Consider the following 26,208-nt stretch of genomic DNA (forward strand, 5'->3'; position numbering starts at 1 on the left):
ATCTCTTGTCTGAGTTAGTGCTGACTACTGATAAGGTCACTGTACTAGGTGATTTTAATATTCATGTTGATGATGAAAATGATAGTTTAAACATTTCCTTTAGCTCTATTCTAAACTCAATTGGGTTTTCACAAAATGTCAATGGAGCCACTCACTCTCATGGTCATACTCTTGATCTTGTTCTAACATATGGTATTGAGACTGATGAGCTCAAAGTATTTCCTCAAAACCCTATATTGTCCAATCACTTCTTATTAACTTTTGAATTTACTTTATTTGATTACTCACTGACCAAAAATAAATTCTACTATAGTAGATGTTTATCAGACAATAATATTACAAAATTTAAACAATCAATTGAATCCATTTTTCCCCTCTACCATGTGTTAGCATGTCTGAGAGTCCCCCTTTAAGCCTTACTCCTGCTCAGATTGATCAACATGCTGATACTATAACAGCTTCAATGCGTACAACCTTCGATAATGTTGCTCCCCTAAAGAAGAAGAAATTAGGTAAGATTATGAAGGCTCCCTGGTTTAATTCCCAGCTTCGAGCTCTAAAACAGGCGTCAAGGCGTTTGGAAAACAGATGGCGTTCATCAGGACTAGAGGAGTCTCACTTAACCTGGAAAGAAAGTTTAATTGTATACAAAAAAGCCTTACGTACGGCAGAACAGCTTATTATTCATCATTGATAGAGGAAAACAAAAACAACCCCCGGTTTCTTTTCAGCACTGTAGCTAGGCTTACTAGGAGTCGGAGCGCTGTGGAGCCATGTATTCCTTTCTCACTTAGCTGTGATGATTTCATGTATTTTTTCAGGAATAAAATTGACACTATTAGAGATCAAATTCACAATATTCTTCCTTCTACCTATAATGTTGAGCCTGTTGTGGTCTCCGAAGCATCCTTAGAACCAGGATCAGACTTGTGTCTAAATAGTTTCTGTCCTGTCCAACCCTCTGAATTAACTAAAATAATAGCTTCATCTAAACCATCCACCTGTATCTTAGACCCTCTCCCAACGAGCCTCTTTAAGGACATTTTCCCTTTAATTAATACATCACTACTAAATCTTATCAATATGTCTTTAGTGACAGGATATGTACCACAATCATTTAAAACTGCTGTAATCAAGCCTTTACTTAAAAAGCTATCTCTGGATCCAGAGGTGATAGCAAATTATAGACCTATATCTAATCTCCCATTTATGTCCAAAATTCTGGAGAAAATAGTTTCAGCTCAGCTACATGCCCACCTGAGCAGAAATAATTTATTTGAAGAGTTTCAGTCAGGATTTAGAGCTCATCATAGCACTGAGACGGCATTGGTGAAAGTTACTAATGACCTTCTTATGGCCTCAGACAAAGGACTTGTGTCCGTACTTATCTTGCTTGATCTTAGTGCTGCATTTGATACAGTCGATCATAACATTCTGTTACAAAGACTAGAACAGGTGATTGAAATTACAGGTACAGCGTTAAGCTGGTTTAAATCATATTTATCTGATAGACTTCAGTTCGTTCATGTAAAAGACAAGTCCTCCTCACAAACTACAGTAAGTCATGGAGTTCCTCAAGGTTCTGTACTTGGACCAATACTCTTCACGCTATATATGCTCCCTTTAGGCAAAATTATTAGACAGCATGGAATAAACTTTCATTGTTATGCAGATGATACTCAAATATACTTATCCTTTAAACCAGATGAAACAAATCAGCCCAATAGGCTACAAAATTGTCTCATAGACATAAAGACTTGGATGTCTAGAAATTTTCTCCTCTTAAACTCAGATAAGACTGAAGTAATTCTCGTTGGATCTGAAAAACTCAGAGCTAAATTTTCCGGTTTCGTAATGAACCTGGATGGCATTACTTTAGCTTCCAGTGCTACAGTGAGAAACCTTGGAGTAATATTTGACTCTGACCTGTCCTTTAGCCCACATGTTAAGCAGGTTACTAAATCAGCCTTCTTTCATTTACGTAATATAGCCAAAATTAGGGACATTCTGTCTCAGAGTGATGCAGAAAAACTGGTTCAAGCTTTTATGTATTATGAATTATGTATATATTTATAATACATGTATTAAAAATGATAATTTTATGCTCAACATTTTGCTCTGGTAGGAAAACTGTTCTGCATCAGGAATCAGACCCTGTTTAGAGTAAATTACAATGTGTTGAACGTGAATAAAAAACAATAACGTTAGATATTTTCTGTTCTCCAGAAACTTCCCACACACAGTCCTGGGTAACAGGACTTTTCCACACACTCCTGCCTGGATTTGTGGCTTCTCAGCTCAGTGTTTGCGTCACCATAAAATCACTGCAATGTTCCTGTCTGACTGCTCATCTGTCCTTTCATTTTGTTTTTCCCACAAACCTGTTTGGGCCAAACTGATCATTACATACACATGACAAAGATGATGGATTCAATCTGGCTCCTTTCCCACATTCAACACAAACATGATCTTGTCTGCCCCTCCTGATTCACTTGATGTCGCCTGTTACCTTTTGTTTTTGGTTTAACAGTGACAAAGTATCTCATTATTGTGAGATTTAAAGTCCAAATTATAAGATAAAAACCTCATTTTCATGAAATTTAAAAAATAATGAGATAAAAGATAATTAAAATGAGATTAAGTTACCGAAGTAATCTTAAATCTCATAATTATGAACTACTTTGTTTTGAACCAGGTTGGGCTTCATCAACAATGTCAGGTAGCATCACCATCTCGTGGATAGTATCTGTAGAACACCTGGGTTCAACAGGTCAGACAGGTTTTCACACCATTCTGTGGTTTTAAGACGTGGACTCCAGAGTTATGAGGATGTGATCAGATGCCTGCAAACACCAGAACGACGCCGTGAAACAACAGCTTCTTCTCTCGTCGTCTTCACTTGACGATGGAAAGTCTCCGTAAGTCGACTTGATTGAGCTGAACAGGTAGGAATCATTTCAGAGAAATCATTCACTATCTATATTCTATCACGATAATCTCCCCACAGGCACGCACGCAAACACACACACACACACACACACACACACACACACACACACACACACACACACACACACACACACACACACACACACTGACATTTCTGTAGAGATTTCCTGATGTTTACTGTTCCAGTGTTTGAAAATGTGGTAAAAGTTTCCTGTGAGCTGAAGCGGAGTGATTTTCAGGGGTTTCTCTTGTACAGACGTGACTGGATGAAAGTTAAAAACAGGCTGGTCGGAACGTGATCTCATGTCCTCAGTGAAAATTGCAGTCGGCGTCCGACAGGTTTGGACTGACTTGCCTGCCAGTTGATCTAATTTCTCTGTTAATTCTGATGGTTTTCCTGCAGTTCCTGTTTTTTTTCGATTGATCCTGCCAGTTCAGACCTAAAGTGCAGACAGAAATGATTTTTTTCTCTAAAATTAATGTGAAGAAATAAAGTCTGGCCCTGTGCTGGACTGGCGACCTGTACCTGCCTCTCTCCCAGTGATTACTGGGATAAGCTCCAGTTTCTTTGGACTAAGCGGTTCAGAAAACGGATAAATGGAGGAATAAACTTCTTGTGATCCCCCAAATTGTTCCAACAATCCTCTCTTTCTGTGTCAAACATTAAGAACATGACCTGGTGGGGTGACTCACATAAATCGTGCTAACCGAGTATATATGTGTGTGTGTGTGTGTGTACAGGTGTGAGTTCTGCGATGGATCAGTGTGAAGACAGAAAGGAGAAAGTTCATCTCTCTGAACACACTCTGTGTGGAGAACATGAGAACAAGGATGAGAGGTGAGACAAAGATTACATCTGCAAACCTTCTTTACTCAGATTGGCAGCTTGTTGTACCGTGACATCTCCTGCAACCTGAAACATCTGACACATTACAGTTCTTCTTTGTGTGTTATCTCCATCCTCTTATGTCACATGTAGGCAGGTGGGCCACTCCATGTGTCACACAGCTTTTATCATGCACTCAAAGAGAAAATTTAACGTCTTAAAACTTTCCATTATGAACAAGTCAGATCTAAAATAGAAAAGGAACAGATTTTGGACTTGTGGGATGTGATCCCTCTGTTACCATTGGTTGTTGCTGATGTTACTGATAACATCCAATGTGTTATACATGTAATATCCTGATTGTAAAATACTAAGTCTCTCTCATATGTAATAAATTATGTCCTTTTTTCATAAATGCAAAGAAAACTGAGCAACTTATATAAAACCCCATTTTTTCTTAGAAACTGAGAAGGTGTGTGGTTTGTCATACTACCCTTTTCCACCATATTATTTGTATTTTATGATTCAGAACACAAGCAGGCAGCCAAAATATAATTTATGCTTGTCACCATTCTCTTAATAGCAAAGCAGAAATGAAAATATGTTGCAGTTCTTTCACTGACCAGCTTTATCACCAGGTAAACCTGACAAGACTGTCATTTTTCTGCTCTGCTGGCGAGCATGTTACGTTCTACGTGAGCAGACAACCTAGGATGTACAGCAAGAAGTTATTTCAGAACATAATGTCTGGAATAACTTGTGTAAAATGTTTACCAGACATGGTCACACGAGCCAAGTTTACTTTAAATGCTCTGACATGTGTTGTGTTCACCATTAATAAAATATAAAAATCCGTTTATATGTATGTAGCTGGAAAGGCTGATAAGGGGCTTCACTAAAGAGGCCACAACAGTCAGCATGGGTCGTACCACGTCTGTTTTATTTTATAACTCTAAAACTCAGATAAAAGCAGATAAGAAGCAACAAGATGACAGAATGTCACACTGAGACTGGGATGCCAACCACTCACCACGAGGGGAGCTGGGAGTATACTAACCCTTAAACAAAGGGGTCTGCATAAACACAACTCAAATGAAAAACACCACACCAATAACGATATACAACACATCACCCTCGAAAGTGTCCCAGCGTCCAAACCAGGCCGGTGGATGGCGGACCACACCAGCCTCAGCACTAGAAACAAGACAAGAAGATGTTACAACTCTAAAATGAAATAAGATCGATAACCTAAAAATGTATCACAACTAAGTAAAACAAAACGGCGGCCAGTGTTGTACCTAAAAAGCCAAACACATAAAACATGATTAAACAAATATGGCAGACCCAAAATTACAGTAATAAAATACAAATACCTCAGGGTCTTACACCCCTACAGTACCCTAACAATTAAAATACTAAAACTTACAAAACAATCAAACTCCCAAAGTCTCTCACCAGAGGTACAGAGTATCAAAAGTCAGGAGAGAGCACACACAGGGGTTTTAAAGACTGGAGTTCTGCAGTCGCACCTGCTGCCACTTAGTCCTTCCTCCAGTTCCTCTCTTCTCATTGGTCTGCAGCTTCTGCAGGATCCCAGTGGCCCACTGCCATATATATATATATATATATATATATATATATATATATATATATATATATATATATATATATATATATATATATATATATATATATATATATATGTGTGTGTGTGTGTGTGTGTGTGTGTGTATTAAACTTGCATAATAATTTCTTCAGGATCCATCAGAAAGCACCTGGCTCCCCAGAGCCCACCTGTGTGTCGATGAAGAGTGAGAAATCTATGCATAACATTGCAGAGTTCAGAGCTGGAAACGAAACTGTTTGTAAAAGGTAAGCGCTGATTTCCTCTTTCATATCACATTCCACTATAACAGCCTCCTCCAACCTGGAGGTCCTCTTGATACCACTGTGCTCCTAAAATAAAATAAAATAAATTGGGACTTTTATAGGATCTGTCAAAATAAATGTGGTAATATTAATGAATGTGGCAGGAAATTATTTCAGAACATGTTTGGAATAACTTGTGTAAAATGTTTACCAGACATGGTCACACGAGCCAAGTTTACTTGCTCCAACCATTAATAAAATATAAAAATCAGTTTATATATATATATATATATATATATATATATGTGTGTGTGTGTGTGTGTATTAAACTTGCATAATAATTTCTTCAGGATCCATCAGAAAGCACCTGGCTCCCCAGAGCCCACCTGTGTGTCGATGAAGAGTGAGAAATCTATGCATAATATTGTAGAGTTCAGAGCTGGAAACGAAACTGTTTGTAAAAGGTAAGCGCTGATTTCCTCTTTCATATCACATTCCACTATAACAGCCTCCTCCAACCTGGAGGTCCTCTTGATACCACTGTGCTCCTAAAATAAAATAAAATAAATTGGGACTTTTATAGGATCTGTCAAAATAAATGTGGTAATGCAATGAGTTTACTCTGTGGAATTTATGTAATAATTTGTTTTAAGCACATAAATAAGAAAGTTATTAATCATATTCAAATCCAAATAGGACTCCATCTTGATGAGAGAAGCTAATTTGTAACATGTAGGTGCCTTTCTGCAGTTGTGAACTGGATCCACCAAAAACACTTTGTCTTCCTTGTTTACGAAGTTTCTGGCCTTACATTTTTAGGAATTTTATGTTGACATGGGTTTCAACAAGTTATTTAACAAACTTTACACATGCTTACTGAAAATGTTTTTCAGGGTTAACAGCCAGAGCTCTGATGCTACCAGTGGACATTCTGCCCCTCAGTGTCAACCAGATGTGGACTCCATATTCACGGTGAGAGCAAAACAGCAACACTTTACTATAAATTCACCCTGAAAAAACTATTACATCCCAGTATGAGAAAGAACAAAAACTTTGGCAATAGATATGGCCCAGCCCCTGCAACACAATCAAATGAAAAAGTAATAAAGCAAAACTCTTAAAATGTATAATTTACAAATAACTCTTGTAGCCTTCAAAAATCACCTTTAGAACCTTCTTTTTGAAAACCAAAATAGTATGGCAAGTTCTTAAACTTCTATCAGCATCATTCCATAATGAAATCAGAACAAAGGATAAACATCTCCTTTTAATTTCTTTTTTGGCCTTTTTGTACCGTAAATTTCCAGGTATCTCTAAAGTCATCATTTATTACTCGGAATTTAAAAAATCTTTGTATGCTGGCTGGTGGTGACTTTGTCTTAGCTTTATACAAAGTTTGCATTATTTTATAATACACCAAATAATTGAATTTTAAAACGTGATTTTGTAAAAAGGGGGTGATTAATCTGCCTTATTAAAAATCTGTATAACTCATTTTTGCAAAAGAAATATTGCATTTAAAGTTGTTTTATTTGTTAATCCCCATACTTCCATGAAATAAGATGTATAAGGAAGTATGAGTGAACAATAAATATTATACAAAGCTTTATACTTTAATATACTTCTGGAGTTGTACAAGATTCCTAGCATATTAGAAATCTTTCCTTTGATATAATAAACGTGGTTTCCATGTGAAATTTTTTATCAATAACTACCATCAAAAATTTGATCTCAGTTACTCTTTCAATTTCATCTGTAATGGGAACTTTCCTATGCTGATCTGGTTCAGTGTTGTGATCGCGGAGTGTGCGTTGGTTAAAATGCAAGAAATCCAGGGGAATCTCTTACGCTCTTTTATTCCAAGCCATAGTTGACATGCTAAATGGAATATACATGTGTGGGTGTGTGGTTCTGTAACACACAAAATAAGGAGGATATGAGAATAGTAATACAAACTTAACAGATGATAAAATCACAACCAAATTATGAACAGAAATAATGCAGGTCACTTCCAACATAAAGAAGCAGCCATGCTCTGCTTAAAGGCACTGGATAGGCCTCAAAGTAATCACCACTAATTGCCTGGGTCTATTCAGAATTTAGAAATATGATTAGCACATTCCTGATGTCTGACACCATGTACAAATCTAACATAGGGGCTATTCCACCCATATGAATAGGTATTAACAATCAACTAATATATGTCCCGAGTCTGCTGGACAGTCGTGATTAGCTTACATATTAGCTTTGGTGCTAACGGGAATAATCAGGAGAAATAAAGCTTACAACATAATCATAAGACCATTAAATTTATTCAGAACCTTTTTATGTTTTACTGTAAGACACCCACCTGTCTCATGGACACACACTTAAAATAAACAAAACACACAAAAGAACATGCCACCATCCCCGAAGCTTAGGACAAAACTAATAAAAACAATTATTGAACATTTTAGTTCACAAGCGGCCGTGCCCTCTAGTGGTCGGCCTGAAAACTGCACCCAAGGTACAATGTCACAATAAAAAGTTCTAATAGAGTCCTGTCTTCATAACATCATCATTTTGTATTTTTAATTTCCTAATTCATTTAATTTCTATTTCCAAAAACTGTAAATTTAAAAAAAAAAATTAAAAAATTTTTTTTAATATTGAACAATAACTGAATTACATTAAACCAGGATCTGAGGACTTCTAACTCTCTCTCAACAGACAACCAAAGGTCCTGTAAATTATTTCCAACTGTACATGTTTGTATCATCCTCAATTATTACCATTACAAATATCATTAATATAAAGTGAAAAAGGTTTCGGACCGATTACAGAGCCCTGGGTATCCCACAAGTGATCTTTCTAAATTTTGGTATTATTATTTGGTATTATAAACGGTATTATTTATTTCTACACATAATTTACTTGGTTAACATAATCTGTTTTCCAAGTAACTCCTCAGACAAGAATAAGATACACCTCTTAATCCATACTTCACAATTTTTTAAAAAGATAATACACGATGAATAATGGTATCAAATGCTTTCCGTATACCAATAAAAATACCAATATCATACTTATCTTTTTCAATCGCTTTTGTTATTTCTTCAGCCAACTCCATAACTGCATAAGTGGTTGTTCTGTTTCTCCTAAACCCATTATGCTGCTCACTAAGCAATGCATGTTTTTCTGTAAAAAGATTCTGTTGTTTAACAAATAATTTTTCAATATTTTTGAAAATTGAGGAAGAAGGGACACTGGTCTATCACTATCAAAACAATATTTGTCTCCATTTTTAAATATAGTATTACTTTTGCCGTTTCCATACTATTTGGAAAGATACCTTTTTTATAGGACAGATTAAAAATATAAGTAAGAGGTTTTACAACAACATTAATAACTTCTTTGATTATGTACATATCAATGAAGTTTATATCTGTTGAATATTTATTTTTAAATTTCGAGACATTTTCTTTTATATCACTCTCATAAATCCCACAAAGGGAGATGGAATTTCTATTATCCTTTATAGTATAATTAAACTTTTGAAAATTATTATTATATTATTAAATTTTTTTAGCCAAATTGTTACAAATACCCACAAACTAATTGTTGAACTCTTCAACAATGTCTTGTGTACTGGCCACTGTGTCACCCAACCTGTTTAAAAAATACCTAGGAAAATCCTTATTGTTGTTCGTCTTCTGAATAATATCATTAATAACAGTCAAAGTCTTTTGGGTATTATCTTTTTCTGTCCTCTAATAACTTGTTATAGTGCTCCTTCTTCTGTATGCCTTCTGCATGCCTTTTGTAAACTGTCATCCAAGGTTTCCCTTTATATTTTCCCTTAGGCTGACTTTTTCTAATAGGGCAATGCTTATCATATAGATCAGTGAATGTGATCAAAAAAGCATCAAAAGCCAAATTCACATCCTCAACATACACATCTTCCCAGATACAGTTTGCAAGCTCCACTTTTAAAGCCTTAATTTTTTTGGAGTTCTTATTCTCACCAGTTTGTGAGTTGGCTCACTTTTCCCAGCAGAAACTTGACCCTTTAAACTATGTAAGATTCCAAATACAGGAAGATGATCAATAATATCATTTAAGAATATACCACTTGTTGTTGAGCCAAACACATTAGTAAAAATCTTATCAATCAATGTAGAAGTCTCCTTGGTTATCCTACATGGCTTATATATAAATGGCCTAAGTCCAAAACTGAAAATTACACTACAGAAATAATTTGCTAGCTTATGCTTGTTCCATTTAAATAAATCAATATCAAAATCCCCACAAACAAAACAAAGATTTTTGTCACATGTTTATTCCAAGATATAGGTTGTTGTATTCAGAAACCTTTCCATACAAGAGCCAGGTGATCTGTGATATGTCTGTGGTTGAATTGGGTTGTGGGGTAGCAATTCAAGCAGAAAAGCGAAGATATCTGTTTCCCTAGCTAGTCCTTTTAGCTCTTCGCAGGGAATCTTGAGGCCTCCCCAGCCAGCAGAGACACATCAGACCACCAGATTATCCTAGGTCTTCTGCATGTGCCTGAAACAACTCACAAGGAAAGCTTCCAACAGGCATTATAGTCAGTGTGGAAAATGTATTATGTTGTTATAATTTAAGTATCATAAGTTGGATCTAATATTGTCTGCATCACTCTTTCAGTTGATTTACATGGAGATCTGAATGTGTTTTATTAACAAATTAAATTTTATACACATCTCTTTTTCAGCTGTTGGAGGAAAATCTTGTCCATTTTATAAAGGAAGAACTAAGCAGGTTCCGGGTGATGCTGAGTGCCGATTACCTGAAAAGTTGGGAAAGTCAAAAAGAGCATGAAGACTTGTTGGAAAATGAGGACGAAGAGCAAAAGAGGAGATGCAGGGATCCATTGTTGAAAATAACAGTGAAGTTCTTGAGAAGAATGAAGCAGGATGAGCTGGCTGACCGACTGCAGAGCAGTAAGCTAATGGTGTGACCCAGGGCTCTGTCCTGGGGCCGCTGTTCTTCATCATTTACAAACTTCTTGGTCATAACTTTTAAAGATATCACATCAACTTCTTTTGCCCACCTCTACCTCCACCCTCCACCTTCCTTACTTTCTCACTGTCCCCATTAAATAAAGTCCTTTATATATCAAACATTTCTCAGATGAAAAAGTGATAAAGCTAAAATGTTACTTATCATGACTTTCAAAGAAAATTCTACTGTATCTCCCTCCAACCAGGTCAAAGGCCAGGGTGTAATCCTGAATAGCATGCTCTCCTTCACATATGAACACCACATTTCGGTTCAGTATTTTGAATTTGTCATATGTAGACTATATACAGAGTATTGAAATGGCTAAATCTCGTCAGCATAAACTGCCATTGTTCCTCCCACACCTCACACTGCTGCCATTCTTGTCCATCGTCCTGTCAATTCTTGGTGTGTAATTCCTTTCGGTTTAGTCTCCCATAGAAAAACTGCCACATATTTCTGCTCATACAGAATCCATCAGGTTCATCTACATCACCTAATGAGAGAAAAGAAAAATAATGAGCATAAAAGCATTAATTGAACCTTTTCTGATTCATATCTTCACTCAACAGTCTCAAACAATTTTGCAGCATATCAGTTATACTGCTCAACATTGCCTCTGTGGTTTCCTGTGACTCTACATGGTGCTACATTTGCTCCATCAAGGATCCTAAAAAGAGACCAAATTATGTACATAAGGGACTCAGAAGATGAACAGAACATTCTGTATCCAGTTTAGAGCTTAATGGGCCATTAAATGCAGACTTTCTTTGTATAATCCTCCAGCGTGTCCTGGGTCTCCCCCACGGTCTCCTCCCATGCCTGGAACACCTCCACAGGGAGGCGTCCAGGAGGCATCCTGACCAGATGCCCTAGCCACCTAACCTGGCACTGCTCAATCTGGAGGAGTTGCGACTCTATTCTGATGTCCTCTTGGAGGACCAAGCTTCTCACCCTATCTCTAAGGGAGAGCCCGGCCAACATTTGGAGAAAATTCATTCAAGCCACCTGAATGCGCAATCTTGTTCTTTTGGTCACAACCCACAGCTGATCAGATCAATTCAAACTTAATTTATTAAACACTTTTCATACAATAAAATGCAACACAAATTGCTGTACAAATTATCAAAGCACAACAAAGAAAAATCCATCAGTCCTGCCCTTCCCACACACTTTCACATACACAGAAATACACACACACCCACCCACACACGCACACACACACATACACACCTAACAACCATTTCTACCACACGTCTTTTTCATAATGCATACGTTTAATTAAATGTTGCTGAACACAGAGCAGCCTGGTAAGGAAACCATGAGTCAACCAGACCACGGCACCAAGGGCACCAACATGGACACTAGTCAACAGACCAATGACGTGACCAGGGTCCTCGCCTCTTGCCACAGCCCAGCTCACACAGGTACCCGACCCTTTATGGCCCCTCCTGCAAGTGGTGAGCCCATGGGAGGCGGAGAAGAAGAACTTTTTTTTTTTTTTTTTTTTTTAAATAATTGATTAAATTCAAGATTAAATATATATATATATATTACATTTTTCTACTGTTGGTAGTCAAAACTCTTAAAGTGAATCCATTATTTATTCACACCACAATCACACTTGGCAATGTAACATGTGTAACCCCAGCTGGCCTGGGGTAGACCGGTGGAATTATGGCAGCCAATCCAGACCATGCACATTAATACACCAGCGATGCTAATATTTCAAGTGATGAGCGCTGACACACCCATTGCACACCAGAGTGGGATTTGCACTGTCAACCTTTGAATTGTACAAAGACCAGCTCTAACACTCAAGTTACTGCCAATTCAAATTTACTTCAACAAAGTCTGTCGTATTGCATCGCGTCATGTTATCATATCATATCATATCATATCATATCATATCATATCATATCATATCATATCATATCATATATCATATCATATCATATCATATATCATATCATATCATATCATATCATATCATATCATATCATATATCATATATCATATCACATCATGTCACATCATATCATATCATATCATATCATATATCATATCATATAATATCATATCATATCATATCATATCATATCATATCATATCATATCATATCATATATCATATCTTATCATGTTGTATTGTGGTATATGTCATTACAAAATATTGTCTTGTAGTAACTTTGCCAAGAGAATGTCGGACTCCGTAGTTTTCTCTGGTCCCTTGCCAAATTTAATCAGCGATGACATGTTTAGCCGCATGTCATCTTTCAACCGCTGGTTGTCTAGGTGGTGTCCCGATAACAGCGTGGGTTTTATAGATAATTGGAGTGCTTTTTGGGGAAAACCTGGTCTTATTAGGAGAGATGGCATCCATCCCACGTTGGATGGAGCCGCTCTCTTATCTAGCAATATGGACTCTTTTATTAGTCAGCTAAATCGACAACTCAGGGTTGGGACCAGGAGGCAGAATTGTCGTCCTACACACTTTTCTGCAGCTTCCCACCTGCCGCCGCCCACCCAAAACCCCATTCCGACCTTATACAACTCCCCAGCAGTAAGTATCAAACACAAAAATACTTCTGGGGTTAATCGTGAGAACCTCATAAAAATAAAAACAATGGATCTAATAAAATCTGAAAATAAGACAATAAAGTGTGGCCTACTGAAAATCAGATCCCTCCCAAATAAGTCTTTATCAGTCAATGACTTGATAGGTGATCACCACATTGATTTATTCTGTCTTACGGAAACCTGGTTACAGCAAGAGGACTATGGTAGTATTAATGAAGCTACGCCAGCTAACTATTTAAACTTTCACATTCCTAGAACTACAGGCAGAGGAGGAGGTGTTGCAGCTATTTTTCAGTCAGAAATTGTAATTAATCCTAAGCACAAAACTAACTATAAATCCTTTGAATTCCTGACATTAAATTTATCTCATCCAAAATGGAATTGAGAGAAACCGCTCCTTTTAGCATTAGTGTATCGCCCACCTGGACCAAGCTCCGAGTTTCTGACCGAATTCTCTGATCTCTTGTCTGAGTTAGTGCTGACTACTGATAAAGTCATTGTACTAGGTGATTTTAATATTCATGTTGATGATGAAAATGATAGTTTAAACATTTCCTTTAGCTCTATTCTAAACTCAATTGGGTTTTCACAAAATGTCAATGGAGCCACTCACTCTCATGGTCATACTCTTGATCTTGTTCTAACATATGGTATTGAGACTGATAAGCTCAAAGTATTTCCTCAAAACCCTGTCTTGTCCGATCACTTCTTATTAACCTTTGAATTCACTTTATTTGATTACTCACTGACCAAAAATAAATTCTACTATAGTAGATGTTTATCAGACAATAATATTACAAAATTTAAACAATCAATTGAATCAATTTTTTCACCTCTACCATGTGTTAGCATGACTGAGAGTCCCCCTTTAAGCCTTACTCCTGCTCAGATTGATCAACATGCTGATACTATAACAGCTTCAATGCGTACAACCTTGGATAATGTTGCTCCCCTAAAGAAGAAGAAATTAGGTAAAATTATGAAGGCTCCCTGGTTTAATTCCCAGCTTCGAGCTCTAAAACAGGCATCAAGGCGTTTGGAAAACAGATGGCGTTCATCAGCACTAGAGGAGTCTCACTTAACCTGGAAAGAAAGTTTAATCGTATACAAAAAAGCCTTACGTACGGGAAGAACAGCTTATTATTCATCATTGATAGAGGAAAACAAAAACTACCCTCGGTTTCTTTTCAGCACTGTAGCTAGGCTTACTAGGAGTCGGAGTGCTGTTGAGCCATGTATTCCTTTCTCACTTAGCTGTGATGTTTTCATGTATTTTTTCAGGAATAAAATTGACACTATTAGAGATCAAATTCACAATACTCTTCCTTCTACCTATAATGTTGAGCCTGTTGTGGTCTCCGAAGCATCCTTAGAACCAGGATCTGACTTGTGTCTAAATAGTTTCTGTCCTGTCCAACCCTCTGAATTAACTATAATAATAGCTTCATCTAAACCATCCACCTGTATCTTAGACCCTCTCCCAACGAGCCTCTTTAAGGACATTTTCCCTTTAATTAATACATCACTACTAAATCTTATCAATATGTCTTTAGTGACAGGATATGTACCACAATCATTTAAAACTGCTGTAATCAAGCCTTTACTTAAAAAGCAATCTCTGGATCCAGAAGTGATAGCAAATTATAGACCTATATCTAACCTCCCATTTATGTCCAAAATTCTGGAGAAAATAGTTTCCGCTCAGCTACATGCCCACCTGAGCAGAAATAATTTATTTGAAGAGTTTCAGTCAGGATATAGAGCTCATCATAGCACTGAGACGGCATTGGTGAAAGTTACTAATGACCTTCTTATGGCCTCAGACAAAGGATTTCTGTCCGTACTTATCTTGCTTGATCTTAGTGCTGCATCTGATACAGTCGATCATAACATTCTGTTTCAAAGACTAGAACAGGTGGTCGGAATTACAGGTACAGCGTTAAGCTGGTTTAAATCATATTTATCTGATAGACTTCAGTTCGTTCATGTAAATGACAAGTCCTCCTCACAAACTACAGTAAGTCATGGAGTTCCTCAAGGTTCTGTACTTGGACCAATACTCTTCACGCTATATATGCTCCCTTTAGGCAAAATTATTAGACAGCATGGAATAAACTTTCATTGTTATGCAGATGATACTCAAATATACTTATCCTTTAAACCAGATGAAACAAATCAGTCCAATAGGCTACAAAATTGTCTCATAGACATAAAGATTTGGATGTCTAGAAATTTTCTCCTCTTAAACTCAGATAAGACTGAAGTAATTCTCGTTGGATCTGAAAAACTCAGAGCTAAATTTTCCGGTTTTGTAATGAACGTGGATGGCATTACTTTAGTTTCCAGTGCTACAGTGAGAAACCTTGGAGTAATATTTGACCCTGACCTGTCCTTTGGTCCACATATTAAGCAGGTTACTAAAACAGCCTTCTTTCATTTATGTAATATAGCCAAAATTAAGGACATTCTGTCTCAGAGTGATGCAGAAAAACTGGTTCATGCTTTTGTTACTTCGAGACTAGATTACTGTAACTCTCTATTACTGGGCTGTCCTAAATATGCCCTGAAAAGCCTTCAGCTGATCCAGAATTCTGCAGCCAGAGTCCTGACCAGAACCAGCATGAGAGATCATATTTCTCCAGTTTTAGCCTCTCTTCATTGGCTGCCTGTTGAATCTAGAATAGAATTTCAAATCCTTCTCCTTACAAATAAAGCCCTCCACAACCAGGCACCACTATATATCAAAGACCTCATAGTTCCTTATATACCAAGCAGAGTACTTCGTTCGCAGACTGCATGCTTACTTGTGGTTCCTACAGTCTCAAAGAGCCGAGCAGGAGGCAGAGCCTTTGGTTATCAGGCCCCTCTCTTATGGAATAAGCTCCCAGTTAGTGTTAGGGAAGCAGACACCCTCCCCACCTTTAAGACTAGGCTGAAGACTTATCTTTTTGATAAGTCCTACAGCTAGGGATGGTTAGCATCCCTTAGTTATGCTGCTATAGGTTTAGACTGCTGAGGGACATTTCCTGATACACTGAGCTTCTTTCTTTTTCTCTTTATCTCTCTCTTTTATCCCCCCCCCCCAATAACAGTGTTGCATCATTAACATGTATGTCTCCTGTCTCAGCAGGTCTCCCTGGCCGGGAGTAGCAGTTCCTGTTGTCTGTTGTCTTTCTGTCCTCTTCCCCCCACACAGCAGAGGCAGATGGCTGCCTGTACTTGAGCCGGGTTCTGCCGGAGGTTTCCTTCCTGTTAAAAGGGAGTTTTTTCCTTCCCACTGTCGCCAGTGTGCTTGCTCAGGATGGGAGATTGAGTTGGACTCAACTCAATCTGTTGGTTTCCTTATATAGGCTGTTATGAATTGGCCTTCATTATGTTTTCCCCTCTGTCTGTAAAGCGTCTTGAGATGGCATTGCCGTGATTTGACGCTATATAAATAAAGTTGAATTGAATTGAAATGAATTGAATAGTGAATTTCCCATTGAAGTATGAACAAAAATGGATGGATTAAGTTTTTATGACACCTAATTTATTTTTAAAGCGCCATTTCTTCTGCACTCATCTTTCCCTTTTTCCTAATCTCACCTTTCATTTTTTTGACCTACTAATTTCATATTGCATTTTCATATTTTAGGAACTTGTGCTGCAGAAGGCAAAAAAAGTGTCCAGTCAAATCTGAAGAAGAAGTTCCAGTGTGTGTTTGAGGGGATCGCTAAAGAGGGAAGCCCAACTTTCCTGAACCAGATCGTCACAGAGATCTACATCACAGAGGGAGGAACTGCAGAGGTCAATGATGAACATGAGGTCAGACAGATTGAAGCAGCTTCCAGGAAAGCAGACAGACCAGAAACAACCATCAGACATGAAGACATCTTTAAACTCCCACCTGGAAGAGATGAACCAATCAGAACAGTGATGACAAAGGGAGTGGCTGGCATCGGGAAAACTGTCTTAACACAGAAGTTCACTCTGGACTGGGCTGAAGACAAAGCCAACCAGGACATCCAGTTCATGTTTCCATTCACTTTCAGAGAGCTGAATGTGCTGAAGGAGAAGAAGTTCAGCTTGGTGGGACTTGTCCATCACTTCTTTACTGAAACCAGAAAAATCAGCTGCTTTGAAGACTTCCGGGTCGTCTTCATCTTTGACGGTCTGGATGAGTGTCGGCTTCCTCTGGACTTCCACAACAATGAGATCCTGACTGATGTTACAGAGTCCACCTCAGTGGATGTGCTGCTGACAAACCTCATCAGGGGGAAACTGCTTCCTTCTGCTCACATCTGGATAACCACACGGCCTGCAGCAGCCAATCAGATCCCTCCTGACTGTGTTGGCATGGTGACAGAGGTCAGAGGGTTCACTGATGCTCAGAAGGAGGAGTACTTCAGGAAGAGGTTCAGAGATAAGAAACAGGCCAGCAGGATCATCTCCCACATCAAGTCATCACGAAGCCTCCACATCATGTGCCACATCCCCGTCTTCTGCTGGATCATTGCTACAGTTCTGGAGGATGAGCTGAAAACCAGAGAGGGAGGAGAACTGCCCAAGACCCTGACTGAGATGTACATCTACTTCCTGGTGGTTCAGACCAAAGTGAAGAAGGTCAAGTATGATGGAGGAGCTGAGACAGATCCACACTGGAGTCCAGAGAGCAGGGAGATGATTGAGTCTCTGGGAAAACTGGCTTTTGAGCAGCTGCAGAAAGGAAATCTGATCTTCTATGAAGCAGACCTGACAGAGTGCGGCATCGATATCACAGCAGCCTCAGTTTACTCAGGAGTCTTCACACAGATCTTTAAAGAGGAGAGAGGACTTTACCAGCAGGAAGAGAAGGTGTTTAGCTTTGTCCATCTGAGTGTTCAGGAGTTTCTGGCTGCTCTTCATGTCCATCTGACCTTCATCAACCATGGAGTCAACCTGATCCAAGATGAGCAAACACCCAGGAGGTCCAAATTCTTTAAAAACAAATCCAAACTAAAACATCTACACCAGAGTGCTGTGGACCAGGCCTTACAGAGTCCAAATGGACATCTGGACTTGTTCCTGTGCTTCCTTCTGGGTCTTTCATTGCAGACCAATCAGATTCTCCTACGAGGTCTACTGATACACACAGGAAGTAGTTCACAGACCAATCAGGAAGCAGTCCAGTACATCAAGAAAAAGATTAGTGAGAGCCTGTCTTCAGAGAGAAGCATCAATCTGTTCCACTGTCTGAATGAACTGAATGATCGTTCTCTGGTGGAGGAGATCCAGCAGTCCCTGAGATCAGGACGCCTCTCCACAGATAACCTGACTCCTGCTCAGTGGTCAGCTCTGGTCTTCATCTTACTGTCATCAGAAAAAGATCTGGATGTGTTTGACCTGAAGAAATACTCTGCTTCAGAAGAGGCTCTGCTGAGACTTCTGCCAGTGGTTAAAGCCTCCAAAAAAGCTCTGTAGGTGGATAGATTGACCATTTAAATAATTCTTAATTTTCAAATGACACACTAAACATTATTTTTTGGGGTTCTGTTATTCTTTAGGCTGAGTGGCTGTAACCTCTCAGAGAGAAGCTGTGAAGCTCTGTGCTCCGTTCTCAGCTCCTCATCCTCCAGTCTGAGAGAACTGGACCTGAGCAACAACAACCTGGAGGATTCAGGGGTGAAGCAGCTGTCTGGTGGACTGAAGAGTCCACATTGTAAACTGGAAACTCTCAGGTCAGATTACAGTTGGTTGATCTCCACAAAGATGAAACAATAAAAAACTTTGTCTCCCAGAAACATTGGTGTGATGAAAAGAAACTTGTTCCCTCCTTGTTTATTCCAAAAGCAGAGCTTGTATTTTTTATTTCAGGATGTCTGACTGCAACATCTCCCAGCACAGCTGTAAAGTTCTTTCCTCAGTTCTCAGCTCCCAGAGCTGTAGCCTGAGAAATCTGGACCTGAGTAACAACAATCTGCAGGATTTGGGTGTGACGCTGCTCTCTGTTGGACTTAAGAGTAAAAACTGTAATCTTAAAGCTCTAAGGTATGTTAAAACATGTCAGATCTGTCCAGTAATTTTACATAATTATTTTAAATAATTTTTTTTATTGCATTTGAGGTTGACTGGAAACTATAAAAATGCACCAATATTAGTCCTTTACAGCTATAAAAAGTAACATTTTCACATATTACATATTTCTTTTGCAGCATGGCAACCTGCAATCTCTCAGAGCAAAGCTGTGAAGTGCTGTCCTCAGTTCTGAGAACTCCATCTTCTACATTGACAGGACTCATTCTGCTCAACAACAGCCTGCAGGACTCAGGGGTGAAGCATTTGTCACTTGGACTGCAGAGTGTCCACAGCAAAATGGAGTCTATTGTGTTAGTTTTCATTTTATTGTTATATGTCATATCTTCTTTCTAAATGCCGATTTAAGTTTAGTCAAACTAGAAAACTGCATCATCAAAACAACTGACATTGTTTTTAAATACACTTGTGGCAAGACTCAAAGACAGTGCTATGGCAAAGTGCTAGCTAGAGGCTTTGGCAGAAATAAAGTTTCTTAAAAAATTGAACACTGCTGTCAAAAGATGAAATTTGAAAAATTGTCTGATGTTTGCTTTTTAAAGACTGAGTGGCTGCAAACTGTCAGAGAGAAGCTGTGAAGCTCTTTCCTCAGTCTTTAGCTCTCAGACCTCCGTTTTGAGAGAGCTGGACCTCAGTGACAACAGCCTGAAGGATGCAGGAGTAAAACATCTTTCCACTGGACTGGAGAGTCCACAGTGCAAACTGGAAAGTCTCAGGTCGGGATATAGATGTTTATCCATTACATCATGCCTATAATTCATGTTCTGGTATTTCAACATTGTTAGCATTTTCTTCATTTATGATATGTCTGTTTCCAGGTTATCAGGTTGCCTGATTACAGAAGAAGGCTGTGCCTTTCTGGCTTCAGCTCTGAGCTCCAACCCCTCCTGTTTGAAAGAGCTGGACCTGAGCTACAACCATCCAGGAGACTCAGGAGTGAAGCTTTTGTGTGCTGGCTTAGAGGATCAGCACTGGAGACTGGACACTCTCAGGTATGGACAGACAGCAAGTGCTCTATTCTCTTTTTTTCACCAACGTCTCTATTTTCAGCTCATCATCTAAGACAGTGATCCTCACTGTTAATTCAGCAAGTGCTGCATTCAATATACTAAGACAAGAGGAGAACCGCCAGTCCCCCCAAAAAGCATTCCCATGCTACGTGTCCTGCTACGTTGCCAAATCAGTAACATTCAGCTTTTTAGCAAGGAATGGTTATCCTGAATATTGCATGGCGTAATGGCGTTCTTATGCAACAGTATATGGTGAAAATACAATAATGCCTCCGGAATGTGTGTGTTTCTTTTTCAATGTATATACAGCGTGACCGACAGAGCAGCTCTTTGGCAGAGTTCGTTGCAGCTGAAATCAGCCAAAACTAGCACGTCTGACAGGGTCAGTTAAAGCTGTGACGACAGCAAAGTTTCTGCAAGCAGCCTGCAGCTCTTGTTTGTGGAGAGAACTGCACCATTTAGGATCATTGTGACTTGTTTAGATAGCATTTTCAGAAAGCCAGCGGCTGCTTCACGAGCCGCAAGTCATGAGTCAGTTAGCCGCATGTGCAATGAGGATCACTGATCTAAGACAACTTATATGTGTTTAGTTGATTGTGAAGGCCTAAGTTTGGAAAAGCATTATCCCAAGAGGTATTTTTTCCCCATGTTTTTATTAAGATTTACTTCTATTGACATTTACATAGAATAAAAAAAACTATATAAACAAGGCACAATAAATAAATAATAAAAAAAAAAACTTAATTTATATCATCCAACAGTCAGAAATATTATTCTTCCACAGGAAGTTATAAAAGAGACTCCATATTTAAACTGGTCCAGTCTGTTAGTTGTATGGCTTATATTTTCCAAAGCAAGTGGGAAAATCATTCCTTTCAGCCATTGTGAAACAGTGCAAGGAACATCTGATTTCCACGATGTTGCAATACAGCATTTTTGCTTCCAGAAAACAAATGTTTAATAAAAATTCAACGTTTTTTAAAACTATGATATTCTTTGGAAAAATATTTAACAGACTCATCTTTGGGTTGCAGGAACATCCCAATAATTTGAGTGAGAATGTTCATGATTTTACCCCAAAATGATAAAATATGTTGACATTCACAGATACAATGAAATAAAGTGCCTACATTTCAAGCAAGTATTAGGTATGTTAGGATTAAAGTGGTACAGATTCACTTCTGTCATATATAATCAGCTAACCCATTTCGATTCTAACAATTTTGAGTTAGTATTTATTGATTGTGTCTGAGCCTTCAAACATGCTTGTGACCATTTTTTTGTTGTTATTTAAATCTACAAATCTGTTCTCCATATTTGAAGATTATGTAAAGTGTCATGAAGATGTTTGACCCACATGCCAGATCAAGCAATAATGGAGAATGGGAATAAGTTTTATTGGAGAATGAAGGGAGTGGTTCCAGAAGACCCGAAGGCTGGGTTCCCTGCAATGATAGATAGATGAGTGACAGAATGATGGATAGGATTTCTGGGGAAGTGATGGCTTTCCTACTTGTCTGGAGTTGCAGTGAATTAGGGTGGTGTCAGGTGATCCGAGAGGATTAGTGTTGGTAGTGGAAGCCAGTGAGGGTGTTTTCGATGGAGGGCGGACAGGCAGCACCAAGATGATCAGATCCAGAGGATTGCCAGTAAAGAGAATTCCAGGTGGTTGGTTATTGAAGAAGTGTTTGCTGGAGATGATTTACCACTGGGAGGAAATCACGGGGAGCTCAGGAGAATCCAAGATGTGTTTTTTCTGGAAAAAACAAGAATTCTTAAAGTTTCTCACGAAAGCTAGAGTTCACAGGAATTCACAGCTCCAAATATAGTGCTGGGTAGCTGATTATCAATCCTCCGTAGGCCAGCACACCTGTGGGGAAAAACATCACCCTCCAGAAAAGGCTCCTCTGGCACCCTCTGGTGGAACCTGAAAAATACCTCAGAACCCAGACCCCTGATATAAAGAGGATTCTTTGGATGCAATCACTAAAAGTTTATATAGAACAGAGACTTGCCCCTTAGAAAGCAAGGCCCTCAAAGTGCATTCCTCAAGAGAGGATAAAGAGGGAAGTGACAGATCATTTTTCTACTTGCGAAGAATAAAGCTCCTAAGTTGCAAATATTAAAAAAATTGTTTTGTGGGAACACCATATTTTGGTTTGAGCTCTTCAAAATTAGATTGGCATCCTGTTATCATTATACAAATCTGCCATCTTTGCTATACTTTGGGATGCCTAGATTTTAAAACCTGTGTCAGCTCGGCCTGACTAACAAATGGAGATAATTGAAAAAGTTATGATACTTCTCCCAGAAAAGCAAGGGAGGTGTGCCAAACTGACAGTGTGTTTCTGAGAAAAGGGTTAATAGTGGTTAATAGTGTTTTTAAGTAGTTTGTGTTTATTAGCCAAAAATATATAAAAATTTGGTGGAATGTTAATATGATCTGATTCTATTGAAATCCAGGGTGGAGGCTGTTCTTTCTCAAAATAGAACACCCCAGCTCTAATTTGACTCCTAAGTCTTTTATTAAAGTGAATCCTGGTGCTTATAAGAAAAAAACTGAGTTTGTGTCTAATTCATTCTCATTTGTAACTATTTTAACATCTTAACTTCCAGGACGTCAGTGTCCATCCATTGTTCCACTTATTCAACAGAGACTGAAATATCTGAACTGACAAATATCTTGACACAAAAACCTGCTCTGCATTTATAGCCCTTATAGAATAAATGTTTCTCCCAGTGTAAATTAATCAGAACCAGAAAGCCAAGATAATGATCAGTTAATGTCTGAAAAACCCAAATATGTGGGTGATTATGTTTTAATGTAACATTTTAATTGGTCTACAAAATATTTCCATTTAAATTTTTATAATTCTTAATATAATAAAAAACACGGACCAGAAGTAGTATCTGTGCATACAATTAACATCAGAGATGTCAGAGAACTGAGTGAAAGACAGATTGTTTACTTTTAATGTGGCAAAGGACTAGTGAATAATATCTGGAGTTATTTGTTTTTATTCAGGTTTGAGATCTGCACAAACCCGATCTATAAAATAGGTATGGATGCAGTGCCATTATGTGGGAGATGATTGGGCATGTATCCGCAGGGTCTACACAGGACAGAATCGGTGGGTAGCTTAATCTGGGAAGAATTTAGTTCTTCATAACTCTGCTCTTGAAATGTCGTTTTATATTTTATGTTTGAAACAAAATAAAGAGCAGATCACCAGAAACTTTGCTTTTTCATTCATCAGTCTCTAATTCTTTTCCATCACACCTACATTTAAAAAAAGTCTCAAATATGGCTAAAAAGCTTTTACGCTCTCCTGAGGTGGTTTTTCAGTCATTTGGATATGGAAATAGATTGCGAAAATGTAATGGAAACACTTTTTTGCATGTACGTGTCCCCTGATATGACATGGGGGGTCGTGATGAGTTAATATCTAGTAAAGATGGAACAGTGTGGAACAAACAGCAAATTTGAGAGTTTAAGAAAAGAAAATGAGGGAGAAAAGCATAGAAAAGTCATAGCAAACTCTCTGCAGCAAGTTGAAAACCCTAAAATTATGCTACATGGCTAAATTGCATAAGCCACAGTTTTCCAAAACTCTCGTCACCAAAATGGGATTTTACAAGATTTAAGGCTTGTGTTCTAAACATGGTTCAACTAAAACATCTGCAAATTGCACTTGTTGTTTGTCAAAACTTGCAACTGTTGCTTCTATTTTGTGGAAAAAAGTAATGGAAATTCAGCTTGTCATTCTTTCTTCTAACCCGGTTTTTATCATTATACATAAAGCAATCAAAGAATTGCTTGCCTTTCAGTCTGTTTCTATGTCTGAGAAAAATACCTTTGCTTCATTCTTAGAGACAGTAATTGTGACCTTGTTTCCTCCTGCAGGATATACCACGGCGGAGAGCAGAGGTTAAAACATGATGTGAGGAAATGTAAGTTTGGACAACAATGGCAAAACTGTTCATTTGTCTTCAAATTAAAAGATGATAGTTTACCTTTTATGGAATTTCCCTCTGAGAAGCTTTTGATTTTATTTCATTAAAATATCAGAGAAGCTGGAAAAGTTTTTTTTTTCTCTCCATCAGATCTCTGTGAACTTGAAGTGGATATAAACTCAGTAAACAGAAACCTCAGACTGTCAGAGGGCAACAGGAAGGTGACTGTGGTGGAGGAGCAGCAGCCGTATCCAGATCATCCAGACAGATTCGAGCACTGCTGGCAGCTGCTGTGTGGGAATGCTCTGACTGGTCGCTCTTACTGGGAGGTTGAATGGAAAGGAGGAGTTCACATATCAGTGAGTTACAGAGGAATCAGCAGGAGAGGAAAGAGTGATGACTGCAGGTTCGGAAGGAACAGCCAGTCCTGGAGTCTGGAGTGCTCTGAAGTTTTTGGTTACTCTGTTTGGCACATTAACAGAGAAACATCCATCTCTTCCTCCTCCTCCTCTGTCTCTAACAGAGTGGCAGTGTATGTGGACCGTCCTGCTGGCTCTGTGTCCTTCTACACAGCCTTCTCTGACACACTGATTCACATCCATACCTTTAACACCACATTCACAGAACCTCTATATGCCGGCTTTGGCTTGTGGTCTGGTTCCTCAGTGTCCTTGTGTCATAACAAAACACCAGTCTAGCTCTTCAAAAGTAAGAGTAAGCACCTTCAGCCTTGGAGCAGAAGAGATTGTAAAGGTTTAGACCTCCTGGACCTGGACATGGACCATGCATGCAGGATTTTAATGTTAATACATCAGTTGTTAAAAAGGTGAAATTGCAACTATATAAACTACTATTGAAGCTGATTTTTTAACCTATATATTTTTATTTATGGCTTCAGAAACAAGCCAGTAACTCTCTAATGAACTTGCTCCTTTAGATAGCTGATTTAACTCAGGGAGTTGTGGTTTTCCTGCTCTTTGAGGACCATGCTGGAGTGGAGAACTGCCTGTTACCCTGATCTTAGTTGTCCATCTCACCTCTGTCAGTTCTAGTAGCCTCGAAGTTGCCTCCCTACATGGCACTGCAAGTCTCAGCAACATGAGAACACATTGATGCACCTTCTGTAATTTTAACCTTTGACTTTTTAAGCAATATTTTTCCGTTTGTTGTGATTTTTATTGTGCTCATACTCTTTGTAAGTGATCAGCAGAAAAGGAGATCCTCCTGATGATGAGGCAATGATGCATAAAACTAATTGTAAGATCATAGTCTATTCCATAAAATCATTACTCCTCTCACTGTGGAAATGTTAAAGGTCCTAGTATACAGTTTTTCAACAATCTCAGAAGGGTGTCAGAGGTCCAATAACATTGTTTTTAAAGTGTTTTTAAAGTGTTTTACTCCAAAATCATCCATGGTTCTTAATTCCAGCCATTCCAAAAGTGTAGTGAGCTCTACTGCTGAGAATGGGCAGTTTCTGTGTCTGAACTTTTAAATATTTATGAGTGGTACCAGTTTCCCTTGAGGTCACAAAAGAAAAGATCTCAAACTTACCCGATTGAGCAAACATTCAACTAAATGTGGAGCAGGTCAGGGAGGTGACAGAATTTTCTAAATTTAGGACCACATGCACAAAATATGGGGGACACAATAACTATTAGGAAACCTATAAAAAGGAAAATTAGCATAATCTGGAACCTTTAACTTCTTTTACTGCTGTAAAGGCTACTGCATATGTTCTCCAGCAACTCATCAAGAGATTGTCCATTGTCTGCTACTGGGTCAAACCAACAATGTCAAACTATTTCACCTTAAAAATCCTTAAGTGATGATTAACTAATTTTTTTATTATCTTTTATAACTGATTGAATATTCAAAAGGAGAGGGGGGTGGCATGTGTTTGTAATGTGGTATTTGGTTCTTTTGTAAAAATTCTGTTGAGGTTCTCCTT

At 38.4% G+C, this 26,208-nt stretch overlaps 2 protein-coding genes across 2 annotated transcripts in view; one reads left to right on the forward strand and one right to left on the reverse strand.

Annotated features, from left to right (window-relative positions):
• Positions 1 to 26,208, reverse strand: part of LOC306767611 (uncharacterized protein) — a gene marked incomplete at both ends in the record, with an annotated part of 105,124 nt that overhangs the window by 65,661 nt on the left and 13,255 nt on the right. The window lies entirely within an intron of this gene.
• On the forward strand, positions 10,434 to 24,955 carry LOC306767591 (NLR family CARD domain-containing protein 3-like; the record flags this gene model as incomplete). The annotated part of the gene is made up of 7 exons (XM_079255666.1): positions 10,434 to 10,616; positions 16,912 to 18,677; positions 18,765 to 18,938; positions 19,413 to 19,586; positions 19,836 to 20,009; positions 20,112 to 20,302; positions 24,408 to 24,955. 7 exons carry the CDS (start codon positions 10,434 to 10,436, stop codon positions 24,953 to 24,955), a joined length of 3,210 nt encoding a protein of 1,069 aa, XP_079111792.1.

The sequence above is a fragment of the Telmatherina bonti genome, assembly GCF_933228915.1.
Source record: "Telmatherina bonti genome assembly, chromosome: 16".
Lineage (NCBI taxonomy): Eukaryota > Metazoa > Chordata > Actinopteri > Atheriniformes > Telmatherinidae > Telmatherina > Telmatherina bonti.